The sequence below is a fragment of the Delphinapterus leucas genome, chromosome 3 (genome assembly GCF_059928025.1).
Source record: "Delphinapterus leucas isolate spDelLeu-1000000601 "Yukka" chromosome 3, BTC_Dleu_Yukka2, whole genome shotgun sequence".
Taxonomy (NCBI): Eukaryota; Metazoa; Chordata; class Mammalia; order Artiodactyla; family Monodontidae; genus Delphinapterus; species Delphinapterus leucas.
Window position 1 is genome coordinate 162,114,710 of NC_143131.1, and position 22,813 is coordinate 162,137,522.

At 38.5% G+C, this 22,813-nt stretch overlaps 1 protein-coding gene across 1 annotated transcript; it reads left to right on the forward strand.

Moving 5' to 3' along the window:
- Positions 1-5,697: 5,697 nt before the first annotated feature.
- Positions 5,698-7,078, forward strand: OR11L1 (olfactory receptor family 11 subfamily L member 1). Its single transcript, XM_022563369.2, is given in 2 exon segments — positions 5,698-6,034; positions 6,037-7,078. Coding segments are annotated over 2 exon segments (795 nt in total). The 5' UTR covers positions 5,698-5,874; the 3' UTR covers positions 6,672-7,078.
- The last annotated feature ends 15,735 nt before the right edge of the window (positions 7,079-22,813 follow it).

Here is a 22,813-nt window from a genome sequence, read left to right on the forward strand (position 1 = left end):
TAGAGTAAGGGGCCACTATAGCTTTGGGAATAAATTAATACATGCAAGGTCCTGTGTGAGATTTATAACACTCTCTGAAGGAGGTGTTGTAAACCACATCCATATATTAAATGTGAGAAATTCGAGATGTGAGCAAATGCAGGGCTGTAGAAATGAGCCCTGTCTTACCTCTAGTTCTAGGTCTTGTGTTTGATGATGCTTCTGGTGTGCTAGGCAGGCCCTGTCAGGACTCTCATATTCTTTCTGCAAACATGTAGGAATTACAAGATCTGGATTTGGGATCAGATATAAAAACCCTACCCCAAAGAGTGGACTATCATGCAGTCCATAAATGGTATTTAATTATTTTTCCAAAATTCAACAGCACGAGAAAAGACCTATGATGCAAATTAGCTGTAAAATTATCTGAAAAAACAGGCCAAGATACAGGCTAAAAAAATTACCTGCACATATGCCAAGCTATAGGCTATAAGTAGTAATGGAGTTATACTACCCCACGTGTGGGACACACACAAAAAAGTTTGGAAGGTAAGATATAAGACGTTTAATTCTGGGAGACAGTACAATAGACATTTAAAAAGATATATTTTTGTCTGTATTTTCTTCTCCAAGTTTCCTAAAAAATATATATACATGAATCATATTATTTTGAAATCATATTTTTATGAATATATTTTTAATGATATTAATTAAATCAAACATCAATATATAAGGAATTATGTCAGCCTACCTCATCAGGCTATAGTGTTTGTGTGATTCACTGGTGAATCCCAATGCATGGATGAGCCCCAAGCACATAGTAGGTGCTAAATGCATATTTGCTGACTAAATGGATCAAAAACTATCCAAAATAAATGCAATTTTAATTTTTTTAAATTTGTTCAATCGTTTAATATTTTATTTTAAATTAAAAGAGACAAATTTCATTTAACTAGAAATATTAATAAATTTGGTCTTTAGTTAGACAGACTTCCATACACTTGAATTTTTTTTTTTTAATCCTGCTATATTATGGATGGGTTAAGAAGTTTTTCTTTTCCAATTCATCTCCTAATTCTCAAATTGCATTTTTGTGTTAGATCGACAGATTAACACTCAGAATGAGCTTGGGTACAGATTGCTTTAATTGAATGAATGAATGAATTTGCAGTCATGAGTTTTTAAAATCTAGTCTCACCTGTAATTAAAGCTTGGAGAAATGCCATTCAACAAAAAACAGCTGTCATACATTCAGTCCTCAGGGTAGCCACTCACACTAATTACATGCTTGCTAGATTTAAAAAAGACACTTTTTAAATTGATTTAATTTTTAGTTAAATATCATTGGGACTGATCTTAAGCTAAATTTTAGAATTATACTTCCAAAAGAATTGTAAGAATTGCATCTATCCCGAGTGTTACCGACATCTAAGCCTCAGTGGGAAGAGTTGAATCTCAGAAGGTTGGTTCCATGATTTACTAATTTGATTGGCAAATTACAGAAGAATGTCTGGGGAACAGGATTCTCGGAAGAGCCAAGTCCTCAAGAACACAGAGTTATTGAAAGGAGAAGTCTGCTTTCGCAGCATCCAACGCTAGCAAAAGATGGCAAATTCCTGCTCTCAAGAAAAAAAGCACAGTCCGCATTTGGGTTACAAGAGAGCAAGGCAGATCCTGGATCCATGATTCAGGGCTCTTCATGCTGGGGAGACTGACAGGTAGGGGAGGTTCATGTGGAGAGGCTCGAAGTTTCTCAGAAGGAAATCCAAATGGTGTGTGTTTTAGTGTTGATGACACAAATTTTGTTATTTTGGTTGTTGTGGCAAGGCAATTTTAGCCTTTGCTGATGCTCTATCTACTTGGAAACAAATTAAATTATCTTGCCTAAATTATTTAGCATATAAAACTGTAATAGCTAAAAAGTAACCAAAAAAGAAATCTTGAGATGCCAAAGCTCATTTAGTTGACTCTAGGAAAGACTGCATATAAGGACAACAGCATTCTAGATTATATTTATTTTCACATAATTTCATATGTATATAATTTGCATAATAAAGCTACAGCATTAGATCTGAGGTTACACTGGTTATTCTAGTACTGAAGTAAACTCAGCACAGCATTTTAGGAATCAGAATTTTTTTTTAGCTCAATGTAATTAAGGTAATTCTACCACTTGGAAATAATTAGTAAATAATCAGTATTTCATTAGGTGAGTTTCTTATTTCTGAAAGTATTTAAGCAAAGAATGGTGATTAGTAGAGTCTGGTTTCCTTGTGCACTTGAATGTGCATTATAGGAGAGATTTTAGATGACTAGGAAACTGGGCCAAATGCCTTATAAACTTAGTCTCATGATACAATGCTGTTTTGCTTTCCCTGTGGGCTCCCAAACAAGGTCCTTACTGTTCTCCATGTTTAATTATTTTTTTAATCTATTCATTGTTTATTTTAAATTGAGTCCCATGGTAATATACATACCAAAAAATGAGAGAAAGGCAGGCAACAAAGGATCATTTTCCAAAATGGCTTTGTGACTTTACTAAGAGAATTTGTGAGCACTGCTGTCTCAGGAAATCTTCCATCATATCTCTCTTTCTGAACAAATCAATCAATCAAGAAAACAATCAATCAGAATCCCTCCCACAATGCAATTCAAGTGCTCAAGGAAACTGAACTTCTCTTAAATACTTTCTGGAATGAGGAACTCACCACCTATTGAAATAATTTAAATACTGATTATTTCCAAATGCTAGAATTACCTTAATTACTTTGAGCTTAAAGGATCAATCAATCTTTATTATTAAATAATAATATTCTAGTATCCTTTAGTTGTTCATTCAATGGCTTCAAGTCAGAACTTTTGGAATATTCTGTCTTTGAACCAAGATACACACAAAAAATTTATCTTGAATTGATGTCACAGGCTCCCAGAATGATGGTAGTCAGGGAAGGCATCATGGAGAAGGTGGTATCTGAGAAGAATGGAAGAACATGATATATGAACCACTTAGAAATGTGCAGGGACAATATCCCAGGAAACTGGGATGTGTTGAATAGAAAAGGAGGCAAGACCTGTGTAGTTTGAAAAATACTAAGGAAGACAGAGTGTCTGGAGCAGAATGAGCAAGGAGGAACATAGAGAAAGAGATTGGAGAGGCAGTGCATAGAGAGAATAAGTAGGGCCTGGTAAACTGTGAAGGCTTTGGCAATATTTCCCTTTCTAAAGCTTTAAGAAATTTCATACATACAGTTCAGTATATATTTATACGACAAATCCTTTAATGTGTTCCTGGTAACAAATGCATAGATTTTGTTAAAATACCATTTTTACTCTCCCTGAATTTTTCATTGTCAAATGAAGATAAGATTCCTAGTGATCTTACCCACGTACAAGAGGAGAAACCAGAACATAGCAAAAATAGAGGACTAAAATAAAAACAATGAATTAGCAGAACAGTGGATTTGTGACATTTGAAGAAGCTGATTGGCCACATTGTTTTATTTACTTATCAGGAAGATTTCACAGTACATTTACATTCCCTGTGTAAGCTGGGTGTTGCACAGGGCTTTAAGCAGAGGAATGGCATGCTCTGTTCTAAAAGTTTCACTCTGGCTGCTTTACTGAGTATTTACTGAAGAAGGGCAGATGGATGTGTAGGGGCTGCAAGGAGACTATTGAACAATCCAGGTGAGAGGAGTTGGAACTTTTTTTTTTCCAGGGAGGATGCAATGTTGTTGTTAAATGGTGATCAGCTTCTGGATATATTTTCAGGTGGAGCCAGGCAATTTGGGTAAGAAATCAGATACTGGGTGTGAGAGAAAGAAGAATCAAATTCCAGGTTTCTGGCCTGAGCAAGTGGGAGGATGGAGGGACCCAATGAGATGGGAGGAGGCTTGCTAAGGGGAGGCTGGTGGGTGAGGCAGGAATGCAGGATAGTTTGTGTTGTTTCAGATGCTGATTAAATGTGTCAGTATGCATTTCAAATAGGGCGGTTGTTTACATGAGTCTTATATTCAAGCTTGATTCACACTTTAGGGTGTTGAAAGCCAAGTGATGGCATTTAAAGTCAAAAGACTGCATGAAACCATGAGGGAAGTGAGGTAGATTGAGAGGTATTCAGCCCCGAGGTCATACATATGCAGGTTGGAGGATGTAGAGCTGCTAGAAGAAGAAATGGATAAAATGTGAAAAGACAAGCCTGCAGTTGAACTCAAAGAGCATGTAGTCATGCACGTTGATCAACAAGAGTAGATCCAGGAAGAGGGAGGAATCAACTGTGCAATGCTGACAACAAATCAGGATGATTAGGAATGAGGATGGATGATTGAAAGGCAATGGTCCAACAGAGTGATTTTGGTGTAGTGGAGAGGGAAAACATAATTCAGTGGATTCAAGTGGGAATACAGGCAACTAGGAGACACAACACTTTCAAGAAGGGAAGGAGTAAAAATGAGCAGAAAAATGCAGGAGAACAGAATAACAACAAGACTTTTTTTTCTCTGTTCTGTCATTTTAAAAGGGAGAGAACCAGCCTGTTGACATGCTGAGGAAATGATCCAACAGAGAGGGGGCCATTATTTATTCAGGGGCATAGGAGGGTGTAGTACCTGAAATACCTTCAACTATGTGAGAGGGTGTAACACCAGAAGCACATGTGGCGGGATTTCCCTTAACCTGGACAAATAGATGCACAGGAACTAATAATGGTAGGTAGTTGGGGATATTAGTAGCCTGAGGGTCTGGATATTCCCATTGGAGGATTTCAGTTTTGTTTTTCTGGATTTGTTGTTGTTGTTTAATAGTACAATATATTGCTGAGGGTATAGATACACAGCAAGGAAGTGTTGGAAGTTTGAAATGAGAAGAACATTATGAAATAATCATTGAGAAGAATGGAAAGTGATTAGATGAAGGAAATGTAGAATGGTTGCTCCAAGCAATAAGGACACACTGGAATTTACTGGTTGTGAATTTTAAAATGGCTACATTGTTGTCTGTCACCTCCTTTACTGGATGGAAGTTCATGTACGGCAGATGGATGTTGACTAACCAGAACTGGGTTTGACAATGAATTAAATGAAAGCAAAGGAAAGATTTATTGTTGAATGTATACAGGAAGGAGTGATTACAATGGCTGAGCATGGTATCTGGGCAAGAAAGTACAACGATGGAGGTACAGGTTATCTCAGCACAGGGCTTCACACACACGCACATGCAAACACATGCATGTGAAGAGCAGGTTATCCTTAAATATTGTTTGAGGGGAGAATGAATAAACTTTCCCAAGATATCTTAGGATTTATGCCGCATCTGACTTCTTTTTCAAAGAAGCCAATTATGAGAAAAGGAAGGTATTTGCTTCCTTATGTGCTTGACTTTTTTTTAAACTTTGTTGTTATTGTTGGTTTCTAAGTTTGCTTTCAATCAGAGTCCTTTTTGGCCTCTATCTTTCGACCTGAGACCACTTGTAGAGGTCAGAGAATCCAACAAATGGAATTGGCTGAAGTTCTTTCCAAAATCTAATATCCATATTCAGCTTCTGATATCAAAATGTATTTTTTAAAAGCAAGTTGAAATTATACATTTGCTCCTCTAAAATGCAGTACATAAAGATCTGAACTAATTTAAAAAAATTAGTCTCTGAAGTTCCAAACATCATTAGTTATATCTTTATGCCTTATGTACAGTGATTTTCCAGAATGTTTTTCTCCTCTACAGGCAATGGAGTCCCAAAATGTGTCCATTGTTACTGAGTTTCAGCTGCTAGGATTCCAGAATGCTCTTGAGTGGTGGATGTTGCTCTTTGCCACTTTCTTGTTCATCTACTTCCTCACAGTCACAGGGAATATTGTCATTATTATAGTGGTGAGCCAGGACCAGCGACTGCACTGACCTATGTACACATTCCTCAAACACCTCTCCTTTCTGGAGATCTGATATACATCCACAATTGTCCCCCTTCTCCTAGCCAACCTGCTCTCCCAGGGCCAAGCCATCTCCTTCCCTGACTGTATAGCACAGCTCTACTTCTTTGCGTTCTTCAGGGCTACCAAGTGTTTCTTCTGGCCATGATGGCCTATGGCTGGTATCTGGCCATCTGTAGCCCACTGCACTACTCTTTCCTGATGAGTCCTGAGGTCTGCACCAAGTTGGTGGCAATCTCCTGGTTGACAGAGATCAGCACAGGATTCCTGCCCTCCTTGATGATTTCCAAGTTAGATTTTTGTGGGCCCAACCAGATCAATCATTTCTTCTGTGACCTCCCTCCCCTCATGCAGCCCTCATGTTCCAATGTTTATATCACTGAGATGGTCATCTTTACCCTGTCAACTGCTGTGCTGTGCATTTGCTTTTTTCTTACACTTGTGTCCTATGTTTTTATTGTGTCCTCCATATTGAGAATTCCTTCAGCCTCTGGCCGAGTGAAGACCTTTGCCACATGTGGCTCCCATTTGGCTGTTGTCACTATCTACTGTGGAACCACGGTCTCCATGTATGTTTGCCCCAATCCCCACCTGTCACCAGAAATCAACAAGATTATTTCTGTCTTCTATACTGTGGTCACCCCACTGCTGAACCCTGTTATCTACAGCTTGAGAAACAAAGACTTCAAAGACACTGTTAGAAAAGTTGTGAGAAGGACTTGTGGCATCTATGGAGTAAGAGTGAAGGCAGGTTTCTTCATTGGATAAAGAAAATCAACACACAGAATACAGAGTGGATTAAGTTCAGGGATAAGTGAGGGGCAGGTTCAGAGCCTTCAAACCTAAATGCCATCACTGGCATTACTTTAAATTCCACAAGCCATAAAAAAACAGCTTCTTTATGGACCCTTGCCAACAACTGCTCAGAAGATAAACTGCCTCTATCAAAAAGTTTTGGAGACAACTTTGTCCTGGACACTTTCACCTTCTGATGGGAATCTGACTTTATAATTCCAGGGCATGATGTTTACATACACAATATTTTCAGATTCTATGAAAGGATTACTGTTGAGTTCATAAAGCCTATGTACAGAAAATTATACATCTTTTAAGTACTGTTAGGAGACTTGTCTTGTAGACTCAATTCTTGGTGCTCTCAGTGCTTGTTAAATATCTGTGGAATGAATGAATGAAAAAAAGAAAAGATAGGACTTCCCTGGTGGCGCAGTGGTTGAGTGTCTGCCTGCCGATGCAGGGGACGCGGGTTCGTGCCCTGGTCCGGGAAGATCCCACATGCCGCGAAGCAGCTGGGCCCGTGAGCCATGGCCGCTGAGTCTGCATGTCCGGAGCCTGTGCTCCACAACAGGAGAGGCCACAACAATGAGAGGCCCGCGTACCGCAAAAAAAAAAAGAAAAAAAAAAACAAAAAGAAAAAAGATAAGTGAAATATGTGTTGACCAGAATTAGTGACAGGAAAAAACAAAGAAGGATTTTTGAAGTGCCAAAGATTTAGTATAGTCACTTGGAGGGTTTTGTTTGTTTGTTTTGTAAATTCTAAGAAAGAAAAGAAAGAAGGAAGGGGGAGAGGGAGAGAAGATAGGTGGAGGGGAAGTAACTGGTGTAAGGAGAAAGAGAGGGAAAAAGACAAAAGAAAGAAGGGAAGGAAGAAAGGAAGGAAGGAAGGGAGGAAGAGAGAAGGGAAGGGAAGAAGAGGGAAGAGAAGGGAAAAAAGTGAAGGGAAAGAAAAGCCCAAAGTATTATATGTTCTTGTGAGTCTAGGAGTCAAAGTCTCTATATTAAAAGGCTTAAAACACTTTTATATTTTAAGTCAATCAATATTTAGAAGACCTCTACTAATCCTGCCCACTATTCTATTCACTAATTCCACAAATATTTTCAGTCCCTTGATATATGCCAATCTCCTTGCTGCAGTCTGGGTTACTCAGGAAATGGCCAGGGAAGACTTTGCCTTAAGGGAGCCTATAGTCTTGAGGGAGAGAGAAATATGTAATGAGTCATCAAAGGAATAATTGATTTCTTTATATTTGTGATGATTGCTATGAAATAAAGTGTAAGCTTATACATTAATATAAAACAATAAGGTCTAAATCATCATTTAGCATTTAGCATCAACAGCAAAGCATTCTATGTTTATGTAGCACTTTAACCTACAGTTCCAGGATGAGAAGGATAAGAATGGAAATAGTGGTCCATGAAGAGAACATGGCATAAATGGCAGAAGGAACCAGGGGAACCTGGGGATGGAGGAAATAGATGAGTCTGGAGAGAAAGGCAGGAGCTAGTCCATGTAGGTCATTCAAAGCCCTGTAGGGTTTTTGGATTTTACACTAAAAAAAAAAAATCATTGATTATCAAAGGGTATCCATTTGGAAAGACATGATATATATATATTTATTTATTTTATTCATTTATTTTTTTTTTTTGCGGTACGCGGGCCTCTCACTGTTGTGGCCTCTCCCGTTGCGGAGCACAGGCTCCGGACGCACAGGCTCAGCGGCCATGGCTCACAGGCCCAGCCGCTCTGCGGCATGTGGGATCTTCCCAGACCGGGGCACGAACTGGTGTCCCCTGCATCGGCAGGAGGACTCCCAACCACTGCGCCACCAGGGAGGCCCCCACATGATATATTTTGCATTTGCAAATCCCACTACTGTTTAGAGAAAAGACTGAAAGAGAACAAGAGATTCTGGAGCCATTGCAGTAGCCCACACAGAAGAAGAGTTTGGTTTGATTTAGATTTGATAATGTAACCTATCATAGAAATGCCTCACAATGATGAGTTCAGGAGTGGAAAATCTAGGATCATTTATTCCTGTGAAGTGGCACCCATCTGTAGTCTCTTCACAAACTTGTGATATGCTCCACATCTACCCCTGAGCTTCAGGGGTAAGTGCAGTTTGACTCTTTGGCTCATATAATTTCATCTCACCACCTGTCCTTGGTTCTTCTTACCTTCCTTCTCCCAGTGCTCAAGGTCACACTTCCTCCTGGAACTTGACTTGTGAGGACTGTTGTTAGTCCTCATCAGATCCATCTGGTTCAAATACTGGGTAGAAGGAAAGCAATGTACTGGAATCTGAGATAGGACAGGAAATGGGTGATATAGGCTGGAAAGTATCATTGATCTGGACCTTTGGACAGAGTATCCAAAAACAATCAAATATCTTACCTTGCAAATCTTTGTCTCTGATTATATTGATTGTGCCTTACATTTAATAAGACTTAAGTTATCTTACCAAAAGATCCTTTCTAATTTTAAACATGATGGGTGCCTGGCTCTGCATATGGGGAAAAAAGATTACTGACCCACATATGAGGATGCCGAATGGACATTTGGATGTATGGATCTGGAGCTCAGAGGAGTAACCTGACTGAGAGGTAAAAATTAGGAATTTTTTAAAACATATAGATCACATTCAAAAATATGGAAATGAATAAGATTTCCAAGAGAAAGAGTGAAAACCAAAAAAAAAAAAAAAAAAGTGAAAGAGCATGGAGGATTTTCAAAATATAACTCCATAACTTTTAAGTAGAGGAGAGGAACCTGAAAAGGGACTAAGAAGGAATAACCACAGAGGTGGAAGGGTTATTGTGAAGTGGTTGTATAGACTCTTCTAAGGGAAGAGAATGTTCTGGAAGGAAGAGGCATTAAGCATGGAAGGTGAGGATTAATATGTTTTTCTCAAAGTTCTCAACACAGAGGGTACTGTTGTTCCTGGGAAAGGCAGCATCTTTGGACTGGGGAGAGTGCACATCAGATTGATAACAGTGGGGGAGGGACTGGCTTGTAAGGAAATGCAAGCATTTGTGTATATGCAAAAAATTACCCTGAGAAATGCAATTGTGAAAGAATGAGATAAATATACCTATATTGGAGAGGTTGTTGTATTTTTGTAAGATGTAAGATTTTAGCATCTGATTAAGTTTTGAATACTTGTAACAAGGGTCCACTAGTGAGCAAAAATTTGAGGAATAAATATAGAGACTAATTACTGAAGGCTTGAGGTTGAAAAGTAAGGGATCTGGGGGCAAATGTGAAGATATCCGCATTCAATAGGGAAAACATTTTATTTAGTGTGAGAGGCAGAAGGGAGAGAATAATTTTAATCTGACGAGGGTTCAAAGAAATAGAGTTAGGAGTTGGACAAATTCCCATCCGAGGACTTATATGGCTTGTGTTTCTGAGACAAGGTCAGCAGCTCTTATTTATCACAAAGAATGTAGGTTAAGGTTTGAAGAAAGTGGTAAGGCATTCCAGACTCATTTTTTAAAATGGGATTGATAGCTGGCTGAAGACAGGTGGATTTGAGAGCAAAGTTGAGTTCCTAGTTGAAGTAGGATATCACCAGTTTAATGTGATACTGAGCTACCTGTCTGTGTATTCTGCTTTAAGACCACTCAGTTGTTTTAGCTCAGTCCTATTCGGTGAAGGACAAGGTTCACCTTGAATTCAGGCTCAGCTCTATGGATACAGCTGGAGATAAAGGCAAGGAAACAATGGACTTTAGAGTCTCAGATTGTCAACAAGGGAAATAAATACATGGGAGGGAAGTGAAGGAAACACTGACCATAAGTCCAGAGTTTAAAAAAAAAATGCAGTTGTAATAGGTATTTGTGCTATGTGGATTGATAGGAAGTGATACATAGATGTTTAGTGGTTCAAAATAGCAGTGTAATATAGGGTTTAGTTTTGGATCACAGAAAAGTCAAAAGTATAAGAAAAAGTGAGATAAATCAGGTCATGAGAAGAAAGATGAATTGGCCACATGGCTGAGGTCCAGAATTCTGGGAGGAAAGAAAGTCATAATCCTGCATCACCTGTAAATGAGAGGGAGTGCTCAGTAGCTTAGTGAATTGTCTCAACGAGGGGAGAGTGGGTTCTGTATTCCCCTAGCATGAGCCTTAAAGGATTTTTTTTTTAAGGAGTGGGGTAACAATAGCCAGGGCAAAACATTAAGTAGCAAGGAGTGTATCATTCCAGACTGACTCTGAATCAAGGGGAGGGAGATGTGAAGCAATTCCACTTGAGAGAGTTACTGCTCAGTTTCCATTCAAGCAAGGAAGTGGGTAAGATTAATAAAAAAGCGATGACTAACCAAGGAACATAAGTTCCAAAGGGGGGAATGACTATGATTGACCCAGAGCTATCAGAGCTTTTCAAGACCTCTCCTGGGCTGGAGTTATCCCTGTCCTCTAAAGCTGTTACTCCAGCCTTGAGTGGAATCTGCCAGGTGTGATATCTCAGAGTCTCTGATGAGTAGATTTAACATGTTTTAAATTAAACACAATTTAATTAACAGTTCCTTTTAAAAGGGTCTCTAGACCACTGTGTTATAAAGATAAAGGAACCAATATTATGTTTTGTTGATTATTTCTATTTTCAGTTGTTTAAGAATTAAGTATCATTTTTTAAGGAATCATTTCATAAAGTTGAAATGGTTTTGTCACAGTATGGACTAGGAAAATTGTATGGAAGTTTCAATAAATCCATCACTACTACTGTGAATAAATTCCTGCAATTGCATGTTTTACCAATGGAACAAAACAATACATCATTTTTCTGGTTGTTTTTTTAAAACTTTGAATCATGTGATTGATCTATTAAGTGTACAAAATTTAAAAAAATACATTTCATATGACACAAATATCTTTATTTATTAAATATACCACCTTACCAACAGTTTAATAATGATAAAGAAAAGGCAGCAGTACAAATAAAGAAGACAATCCATTTTCATAAAAATTATGGAAAACTGATGTTATTAACATCCCTTTTACATTTATTCTTCATAACTACCAAGTAACATATTTTATTACAAAAATAAGAAAACTGAATGGGATGTGAATCCAAAGTCTCTGTTGGACTACTATTTCTTCTCTTACTCATAACTTTGTGTTTGGTTTTTTTTTCTTTTCCATATTTATTATTACTTTTAAAATTTTCTTTATTATTTTATTTTATTTTTATTTATTTATTTTAACATCTTTATTGGAATATAATTGCTTTACAAAGGTGTGTTAGTTTCTGCTGTATAACAAAGTGAATGAGCTATATGTATACATATATCCCCATTATCTCCTTCCTCTTGCATCTCCCTCCCACCCTCCCTATCTCATCCCTCTAGGTGGACACAAGCACTGAGCTGATCTCCCTGTGCTATGCAGCTGCTTCCCACTAGTTATGTATTTTACATTTGGTAGTGTATATATGTCCATGCCACTCTTTCACTTTGTCCCAGCCTACCCTTCCCCCTCCCCATATCCTCAAGTCCATTCTCTATGTCTGCATCTTTATTCCTCTCCTGTCGCTAAGTTCTTCAGAACCATTTTTTTTCGATTCCATATATATGTGTTAGCATACGGTATTTGTTTTCCTCTTTCTGGCTTACTTCACTCTGTATAACAGTCTCTAGATCCATCAACCTCACTACAAATAACCCAATTTCATTTATTTTTATGGCTGAGTAATATCCCATCATACATGTATGCCACATCTTCTTTATCCATTCACCTATTGATGGACACTGAGGTTGCTTCCATGTCCTGGCTATTGTAAATAGAGCTGCAATGAACACTGTGGTACATGACTCTTTTTGAATTATGGTTTTCTCAGGGTATATGCCCGGTGGTGGGATTGCTGGGTTGTATGGTAGTTCTATTTGTAGTTTTTTAAGGAACCTCCATACTGTTCTCCACAGTGGCTGTATCAATTTTACCTCTCTTTGTTCTTGCCATGACTGTTATCTTGGTTTTTGCTATGACTGTTATCTTAAGGCATCCACAAGAGGCAAAGCTTGGCTATTTACTCTGTCATTACTTCCATTTTGGAGAGCAATCAGGAGGCTGATTGTAAATGCCTAAGCTGCAGCCCACCTATCTCCTGTCTCAGGAAATGCAATCGGGAGACTAGTTGTAAGTTTCCGGCCTAAAGCCCACTTTTTCCTGCCTCATGAAATGTAAACAGGAGGCCAGTTGTAAATGTCTATCTTGGGGCCCATCTATCTCCTGCCTCACTCTCTGTAATTCCCTTACTTTACCAGTGAGAAAACCTAAGCACCAAGGACTGAGGTTTCTCCAGGACCTCTGAGCAATAAACAACATTGTTATTCCTCTACACCCTGTTGTTCCTAACCCTCATCCTCAATTAACATCCATTTCCACTGGATGCAAATTCCTTCCTGTATTTGACTTATGCAACATATTCTTTAGTAATCCAGTTGATGAAGTTAGACAATACCTTTTTGTCTTCACTTGGGAAAAAAAAAAAAACACCTGGACAGTAATGCCACAGGATTTTACTGAGAGTCCTTCTTATTTCTCACAAGGCTTGAAGGCTCTGAATGATTTGGAGTCCCCTAAGGGTTCTACTTTGTTGCAATACGTGGATGATTTGCTTCTCTGCTTTCCTTCTCAAACCTCCTCACAGGAAGAGAGCATTCATACACTAGAGCTTTTAGCTTTAAAAGTACATATAGTCATCATGGAAAGGTTATAGTTTGCCCAAACCCAGGATCAATATTTAGGGTATCTGATGTCAGAACAAGGGCTCTACCTAGATCCAGATAAGCTTCATATTTCTGTAAGTTTCCCCAAAGCCCAAACTAAGCACTAACTATGAGGTTTTCTTGGGTTAGTTGGCTACTGCAAAAATTTGATTCCAAATTTCTCTCTTACAGCAAACTTCTGTATATTTTACTAAACAATAATGTGACCCTGACCCAATTTTATGGTAAGAACTGACAGCACAGCCTTTGAGGCCTTAAAGGAGAGTTTTATGTACCCTCCTGCGCTTGGGCATTCCAATTATCAGTTTTGAATTTTTATGTATGAAAAGGAAGAGACTGCCATTGAAGAACTCACCCACAGGGCGATTACCATCTGCCCACAGGGTGTAATAGTCAGCAACTGGGCTCTGTGACACAGGGACATCACCTTTCATTTAGGGCCATTACTGCCATTGCTCTTTTGGTTAGAGACATCAAAAAAATTGTTGTGGAATCCCCTTTAGCCATTGTTGTGCATCGTGCAGTAGAAGTTCTCCTGTATTCTCATCACATTCAACATTTATCGGTCAGTGACCTCACCTCCTGTGAACTTTTGTTGTTAATGTCTCCTCCATAACTCTTTTACACTGCAGTAACCTTAACCCTGATACTTGTCTCCCCTCCATCACAGACAAAGTTCCTCACAACTGCGTAATGCTAATGGACCACCACCTGACTCCTCATTTCAACCTACATTAAATTTCTTTGGGTGAAGTTGACTTCTCATGGTTCACTGATGACTCTCCTTTAAAAGATGACAGTGGCAAATATTGTACTGAGTATGCTATTAAAATCTTTTGATATTTTTGAGACAGCACCTTTACCTATGGCTACCTCAGCCCAACAGGCTGAATTACACTCTCTTGCACTTTTGCCAAAGGCAAAAACGTCAATTTTTATATTGATAGTAGATATGCTTTTGGAATAGCTCATGATTTTGGAATGTTGTAGAAGAAACATGGCTTCCTTAGTTCCGGTGGAAATAAAATTTAAAATTATCCCTATGTTGAGGAATTATTAGATTCAATACTTTTACCTGCCACATTAGCTATTATTAAGATTCCAGGGCATGATAAACTTGACTCTCTGGAAGCTAAGAGAAATCACCTTGCTGATATTTCTACAAGAAATGCTCCCCTTAAAGGAAACAGCAGCCAGAACTCTGTCATGATCCAAAAGGATACTTTCCCAAATAATAACTTAGAAAAAAAAGTAGCTAGAGAAGTCCAACAATTGGCCTCAGAAGAAAAAACAAGATTGGAAATTAATTCAACAATTGTTGGTTTGATTTAAAAAGAAAGAGAGCGGAGACGGGGAAGGTGGCGGAAGAATAAAACGCGGAGATCACCTTCCTCCCCACAGATACACCAGAAATACATCTACACGTGGAACAACTCCTACAGAACACCTACTGAATGCTGGCAGAAGACCTCAGACCTCCCAAAAGGCAAGAAACTCCCTACATACCTGGGTAGGGCAAAAGAAAAAAGAATAAACAGAGACAAAAGAATAGGGATGGGACCTGCACCAGTGGGAGGGAGCTGTGAAGGAGGAAAGGTTTCCACACACTAGGAAGCCCCTTCATGGGCAAAGATTGCAGGTGGCGGAGGGGGGAAGCTTCGGAGCCGTGGAGGAGAGCACAGCCACAGGGGTGCGGAGGGCAAAGCGGAGAGTTTCCCGCTCAGAGGATCGGTGCTGACCAGCACTCACCAGCCTGAGAGGCTTGTCTGCTCACATGCCGGGGTGGGCGGGGGCTGGGAGCTGAGGCTCGGGCTTCGGTCGGATCACAGGGAGAGCGTGAACACAGCCTGCAGGGGGTTAGTGCACCACGGCTAGCCGGAAGGGAGTCCGGGGAAAAGTCTGGAGCTGCCGAAGAGGAAAGAGACTTTTTCTTGCCTCTTTGTTTCCTGGTGCGCGAGGAGAGGGGATTAAGAGCGCTGCTTAAAGGAGCTCCAGAGACGGGCGCGAGCCGCGGCTATCAGCGCGGACCCCAGAGACGGGCATGAGACGCTAAGGCCGCTGCTGCCGCCACCAAGAAGCCTGTGTGCAAGCACAGGTCACTATCCACACCTCCCCTCCCGGGAGCCTGTGCAGCCCGCTACGGCCAGGGTCCGGGGATCCAGGGAAAACTTCCCCAGGAGAACGCACGGCGCGCCTCAGGCTGGTGCAACATCATGCCGGCCTCTGCCGCCGCAGGCTCGCCCCACATCCATACCCCTCCCTCCCCCCGGCCTGAGTGAGCCAGAGCCCCCGAATCAGCAGCTCTTTTAACCCCGTCCTGAGTGAAGAACAGACGCCCTCCAGCGACCTACACGCAGAGGCGGGGCCAAATCCAAAGCTGAACCCCAGGAGCTGTGCAAACAAAGAAAAGAAAGGGAAATTTCTCCCAGCAGACTCAGGAGCAGCGGATTAAATCTGCACAATCGACATGATGTACCCTGCATCTGTGGAATACCTGAATACACAACGAATCATCCCAAATTGAGGAGGTGGACTTTGAGAGCAAGATATATTATTTTTTCCCCTTTTCCTCTTTTTGTGAGTGTGTATGTGTATGCTTCTGTGTGAGATTTTGTCTGTATATCTTTGCTTTCACCATTTGTCCTAGGGTTCTGTCCGTCCAGGGTTTTTTTGTTTTGTTTTACGTTAAAAACATTTTTTTCTTAATAATTATTTTTTATTTTAATAACTTTATTTTATTTTTTCCTCTTTTTTCTTTTTCTTTCTTTTTTCTTTCTCTTTTTCTTTTTTTCTTTTTCTCTTTTTCTTTCTTTTTCTTTCTTTCTTTCTTTTTCTTTCTTTCTTTTCTTTCTTTCTTTCTTTCTCTCTCTCCCTTTCTTTCTTTCTTTCTTTCTTCTTTCTTTCTTTATTCTTTTTCTCTCTTTTGTTCTAAGCTGTGTGGATGAAAGGCTCTTGGTGCTCCAGCCAGGAGTCAGTGCTGTGCCTCTGAGGTGGGAGAGCCAACTTCAGGATACTGGTCCACAAGAGACCTCCCAGCTCCACGTAATATCAAATGGCGAAAATCTCCCAGAGATCTCCATATCAACACCAACACCCAGCTTCACTCAACGACCAGCAAGCTACAGTGCTGGACACCCTATGCCAAACAACTAGCAAGACAGCAACACAACCCTACCCAGTAGCAGAGAGGCTGCATAAAATCATAATAAGTCCACAGACACCCCGAAACACACCACCAGACGTGGACCTGCCCACCAGAAAGACAAGATCCAGCCTCATCCACCAGAACACAGGCACTAGTCCCATCAACCAGGAAGCCTACACAACCCACTGAACCAACTTCAGCCACTGGGGACAGACACCAAAAACAACGGGAACTACAAACATGCAGCCTGCAAAAACGAGACCCCAAAACAGTAAGATAAGCAAAATGAGAAGACAGAAAAACACACAGCAGATGAAGGAGCAAGATAAAAACCCACCAGACCTAACAAATGAAGAGGAAATAGCCAGTCTACCTGAAAAAAATTCAGAATAATGATAGTAAAGATGTTCCAAAATCTTGGAAATAGAATAGAGAAAATGCAAGAAACATTTAACAAGGACCTAGAAGAACTAAGGATGAAACAAGCAATGATGAATAACACAATAAATGAAATTAAAAATACTCTAGAAGGGATGAATAGCAGAATAACTGAGGCAGAAGAACGGATAAGTGATCTGGAAGATAAAATAGTGGAAATAACTACTGCAGAGCGGAATAAAGAAAAATAATGAAAAGAACTGCGGACAGTCTCAGAGACCTCCGGGACAATATTAAATGCACCAATATTCGAATTATAGGGGTCCCAGAAGAAGAAGAGAAAAAGAAAGGACTGAGAAAATATTTGAAGAGATAATAGTTGAAAAATTCCCTAATATGGGAAAGGAAATAAGTTAATCAAGTCCAGGAAGCACAGAGAGTCCCATACAAGATAAATCCAAGGAGAAACACACCAAGACACATATTAATCAAACTATCAAAAATTAAATACAAAGAAAACATATTAAAAGCAGCAAGGGAAAACCAACAAATAACACACAAGGGAATCCCCATAAAGTTAATAGCTGACCTTTCAGCAGAAACTCTGCAAGCCAGAAAGGAATGGCAGGACATATTTAAATTGATGAAGGAGAAAAACCTACAACCAAGATTACTCTACCCAGCAAGGATCGCATTCACATTTGATGGAGAAATTAAAAATTTTACAGACAAGCAAAAGCTGAGAGAGTTCAACACCATCAAACTAGCTTTACAACAAATGCTAAAGGAACTTCTCTAGGCAAGAAACACAAGAGAAGGAAAAGACCTACAATAACAAACCCAAAACAATTAAGAAAATGGGAATAGGAACTTACATATCGATAATTACGTTAAATGTAAATGGATTAAATGCTACCACCAAAAGACACAGATTGGCTGAATGGATACAAAAACAAGACCCGTATATACGCTGTCTACAAGAGACCCACTTCAGACCTAGGGACACATACTGACTGAAAGTGAGGGGATGGAAAAAGATATTCCATTCAATGGCAATCAAAAGAAAGCTGGAGTAGCAATTCTCGTATCAGACAAAATAGACTTTAAAATAAAGACTATTACAAGAGACAAAGAAGGAAACTACATAATGATCAAGGGATCAATCCAATAAGAAGATATAACAATTGTAAATATTTATGCACCCAATATAGGAGCACCTCAATACATAAGGCAAATACTAACAGCCATAAAAGGGGAAATCGACAGTAAAACATTCATAGTAGGGGACTCTAACACCCCACTTTCACCAATGGACAGATCATCCAAAATGAAAATAAATAAGGAAACACAAGCTTTAAATGATACATTAAACAAGATGGACTTAATTGATATTTATAGGACATTCCATCCATAAACAACAGAATACACATTTTTCTCAAGTGCTCATGGAACATTCTCCAGGATAGATCATATGTTGGGTCACAAATCAAGCCTTGGTAAATTTTAAAAAATTGAAATTGTATCAAGTATCTTTTCCAAACCCAATGCTATGAGACTAGATATCAATTACAGGAAAACATCTGTAAAAAATACAAACATATGGAGGCTAAACAATACACTACTTAATAACCAAGTGATCACTGAAGAAATCAAAGAGGAAATCAAAAAAATACCTAGAAACAAATGACAATGGAGACATGACAACCCAAAACCTATGGGATGCAACAAAAGCAGTTCTAAGAGGGAAGTTTATAGCAATAAAATCCTACCTTAAGAAACAGGAAACATCTCAAATAAACAACCTAACCTTGCACCTAAATCAATTAGAGAAAGAAGAACAAAAAAACCCCAAAGTTAGCAGAAGGAAAGAAATCATAAAGATCAGATCAGAAATAAATGAGAAAGAAATGAAGGAAATGATAGCAAAGATCAATAAAACTAAAAGCTGGTTTTTTGAGAAGATAAACAAAATTGATAAACCATTAGCCAGACTCAACATGAGAGAAAGGGAGAAGACTCAAATCAATAGAACTAGAAATGAAAAAGGAGAAGTAACAACTGACAGTGAAGAAATACAAAAGATCATGAGAGATTACTACAAGCCACTCTATGCCAATAAAATGCACAACCTGGAAGAAATGGACAAACTCTTAGAAATGCACAACCTGCCAAGACTGAACCAGGAAGAAATAGAAAATATGAACAGACCAAATCGCAAGCACTAAAATTGAGACTGTGATTAAAACTCTTCCAACAAGCAAAAGCCCAGGACCAGATGGCTTCACAGGCGAATTCTATCAAACATTTAGAGAACAGCTAACACCTATCCTTTTCAAACTCTTCCAAAATATAGCAGAGGGAGGAACACTCCCAAACTCATTCTACGAGGCCACCATCATCCTGATACCAAAACCAGACAAAGATGTCACAAAGAAAGAAAACTACAGGCCAATATCACTGATGAACATAGATGCAAAAATCCTCAACAATATACTAGCAAACAGAATCTGACAGCACATTAAAAGGATCATACACCATGATCAAGTAGGGTTTATTTGAGGAATGCAAGGATTCTTCAATATATGCAAATCAATCAACGTGATACACCATATTAATGAATTGAAGGAGAAAAACCATATGATCATCTCAACAGATGCAGAGAAAGCTTTCAACAAAACTCAACACCCATTTATGATAAAAACCCTCCAGAAAGCAGGCATAGAGGGAACTTTCCTCAATATAATAAAGGCCATAAAAGACAAATCCACAGCCAACATCATCCTCAATGGTGAAAAACAAACCATTTCCACTAATATCAGGAACAAGACAAGGTTGCCCACTCTCACCACTATTATTCAACATAGTTTTGGAAATTTTAGCCACAGCAATCAGAGAAGAAAAAGAAATAAAAGGAATCCAAATCAGAAAAGAAGAAGTAAATCTGTCACTGTTTGCAGATGACATGATATTATACATAGAGAATCCCAAAGATGCTACCAGAAACCTACTAGAGCTAATCAATGAATTTGGTAAAGTAGCAGGATACAAAATTAATGCACAGAAATCTCTGGCATTCCTATACACTAATGATGAAAAATCTGCAAACGAATTTAAGAAAACACTGCCATTTACCAGTGTAACAAAAAGAATAAAATATCTAGGAATAAACCTACCTAAGGAGACAAAAGACTTGTATGCAGAAAATTATAAGACACTGATGAAAGAAATTAAAGATGATACAAATAGATGGAGAGATATACCATGTTCTTGGATTGGAAGAATCAACACTGTGAAAATGACTCTACTACCCAAAGCAATCTACAGATTCAATGCAATCCCTATCAAACTACCACTGGCATTTTTCACAGAACTAGGACAAAAAAATTTCACAATTTGTATGGAAACACAAAAGACCCCGAATAGCCAAAGCAATCTTCAGCACGAAAAATGGAGCTGGAGGAATCAGGCTCCCTGACTTCAGACTATACTACAAAGCTACAGTAGTCAAGACAGTGATCATGGGGATGTCATCAGAACTACCAGAGGACTGGCTGAAATACCAGTGTTCTGGTCAGCTTACAAATTAGAAATTATACAGAATCCAATTTTATTTTTTTGTTATGTAATATATATGTGCACTCCATATGTGGACTCTAAAAACATGAAATACATCAACTCTTCCCTCCCTGTACTTTTTCCTCAGCAGAATCTAGCAGCCTCTACTATGAGTCTTATCCTTTTTTTTTTAATTGTTTGTACCAGATCACAACCCCAGGGAACCTATGTATTTACCAATGTATATCTAGATTATAGTTTACCATTGTTCTTTTTCTCTGCAATTCATTCCGTCCGCTTCTGGCATCAAAACCTCATTTTTCCTTTGGAGAAGTCCTTGTGATTCCGGTAGGCTGTGTGTCTCCTCCCTAGGCTGTGTGACTTGGGGCTGGCTAGACACAGTGTTTTATATATACTCTATATGTCTTAAGTACTTATTTCTCTGTTTTCCATCATTTTCCCTCCACATTTTAGTGTAGTTATTTTTTAATTGACATTTGTAATCCTTTCTTTTGTTTGACTTAGGTACTGTTCAACCAATCTTCTGAGTGCTTAATTTCAGCATTTTTAATTCTAGAAGTTCCTTTGGTTGCATTTCACAGATAATTTTTGCTTAAATTGTACATGTTGTCCTTTTTTTAATACATTAATCATAACTTTAAATAATAGTTTCATTGAGATATAATTTACTTTCCATATTATTTAAAGTGTACAATTTAATGTGTTATGCATCTACCACCACAATCAATTTTAGAACTTTCATCCACCCCCCCAAAAGAAAAAGAATCTATTATAGGTCACTCACTCCCCCATTTCTCCAAACCCTAGGCAGCCACTAATATACTTTGTCTCTACAGATTTGTCTAGATTGGACATTGCATACAAATGGAATCATACAATTACTTAGCATGTTTTCAAGGTTCATCCATGTTGTAGCATGCATCAGTACTTGATTTCTTTTTATGGCTGAATAATATTCCATGGTGTAGATGTTTACTGTTTCATTTATCCATTCACAGTAAATGGCCATTTGGGGTATTTCCACTTTGGGGCTCTTATGAATAATGCTGCTGTGGTTGGATTTACGTGCAAGTTTTGTATGCAGGTCTAGATTTGTTTTTTAAATTAACAGACTATTTCGGAGCAGTTTCTGGTTTACAGAAAAATTAAGCAGAAAGGACAGAGTTCTCATACCTCCTTACCTCTCTACCCAGTTTCCCCTATTATTAACATCTTAAATTAGCGTAATACATTTGTTATAGTTAATGAACCAATATTGATACATTATTACTAACTAATGTCCATGGTTTACTTTAGACTTCACTCTTTGTTTTGTACATTATATGATTTTTGACAAATGTGCAATAACCTGTATCCACCATTACAGAATCATACACAGGAGTTTCTCTGCCTCTAAAATTCTGGGCTTCACCCATCATTTTCTCCCTCCCCACAACCTCTGGCAACCACTGATCTTTTGACTGTCTCCACACTTTTGCCTTTTCCTAAATTTCATACAGCTGCAATCATATAATATGCACGTAGCCTTTGCAGATTGGCTTTTTTTTCACTTAGCAATATGCATTTAAGCTTCTTCCATGTCTTTTCATGGCTACATAGCCTTTCCTCTTTATTGCTGAATGCTATTCCTTTGTACCGATATACCATAGTTTGTTTATCCATTCACCTATTGAAAAACATCTTGGTTGATTTCCAGTTTTGGCAATTATGAAAGAAACTGTTATAAACATCCATGTGCAGGTTTTTATGTGGATGTAACTTTTCAGCTCCTATGGGTAAATACCAAATAGCATGATTACTAGATCACTGTGTGGTAAAAGTATGTTTAGTTTTGTAAGAAACTGCCAAGTATCCTCCTAGCAACAAATGAGAATTCCAGTTGTTCTGCATCGTCAACAACTTTGGTATTTCAGTATTTGGATTTTAGATATTTGAATAGGTGTGTAGTGGTATCTCATTATTGTTCTAATTTAAAATTCCCTGATGACATGGAATGTGTAGCATCTTTTCATACGCTTATTTGCCATGTGTCTATTTTCTTTGTTTAATCATAGTTGTTTTATTTTTTAACCAAGGCCTACTAACTCTTGTCCTCCTGTGTCTATTTATATTGTCTTTTTTCTTTCTTTCTTTTTTTCTTTCTTGAGCTTTTGATCATTTAGTCTTTTTCCTGGTATGTCCAATTATTTTTTATATTAAAATGGGGCTTAACTTATTTTAGGAAACTATAAAAATACCTCCACATTCCGGATGTTCTTATCGTTCTCTTGAAAAGATTTACTTTT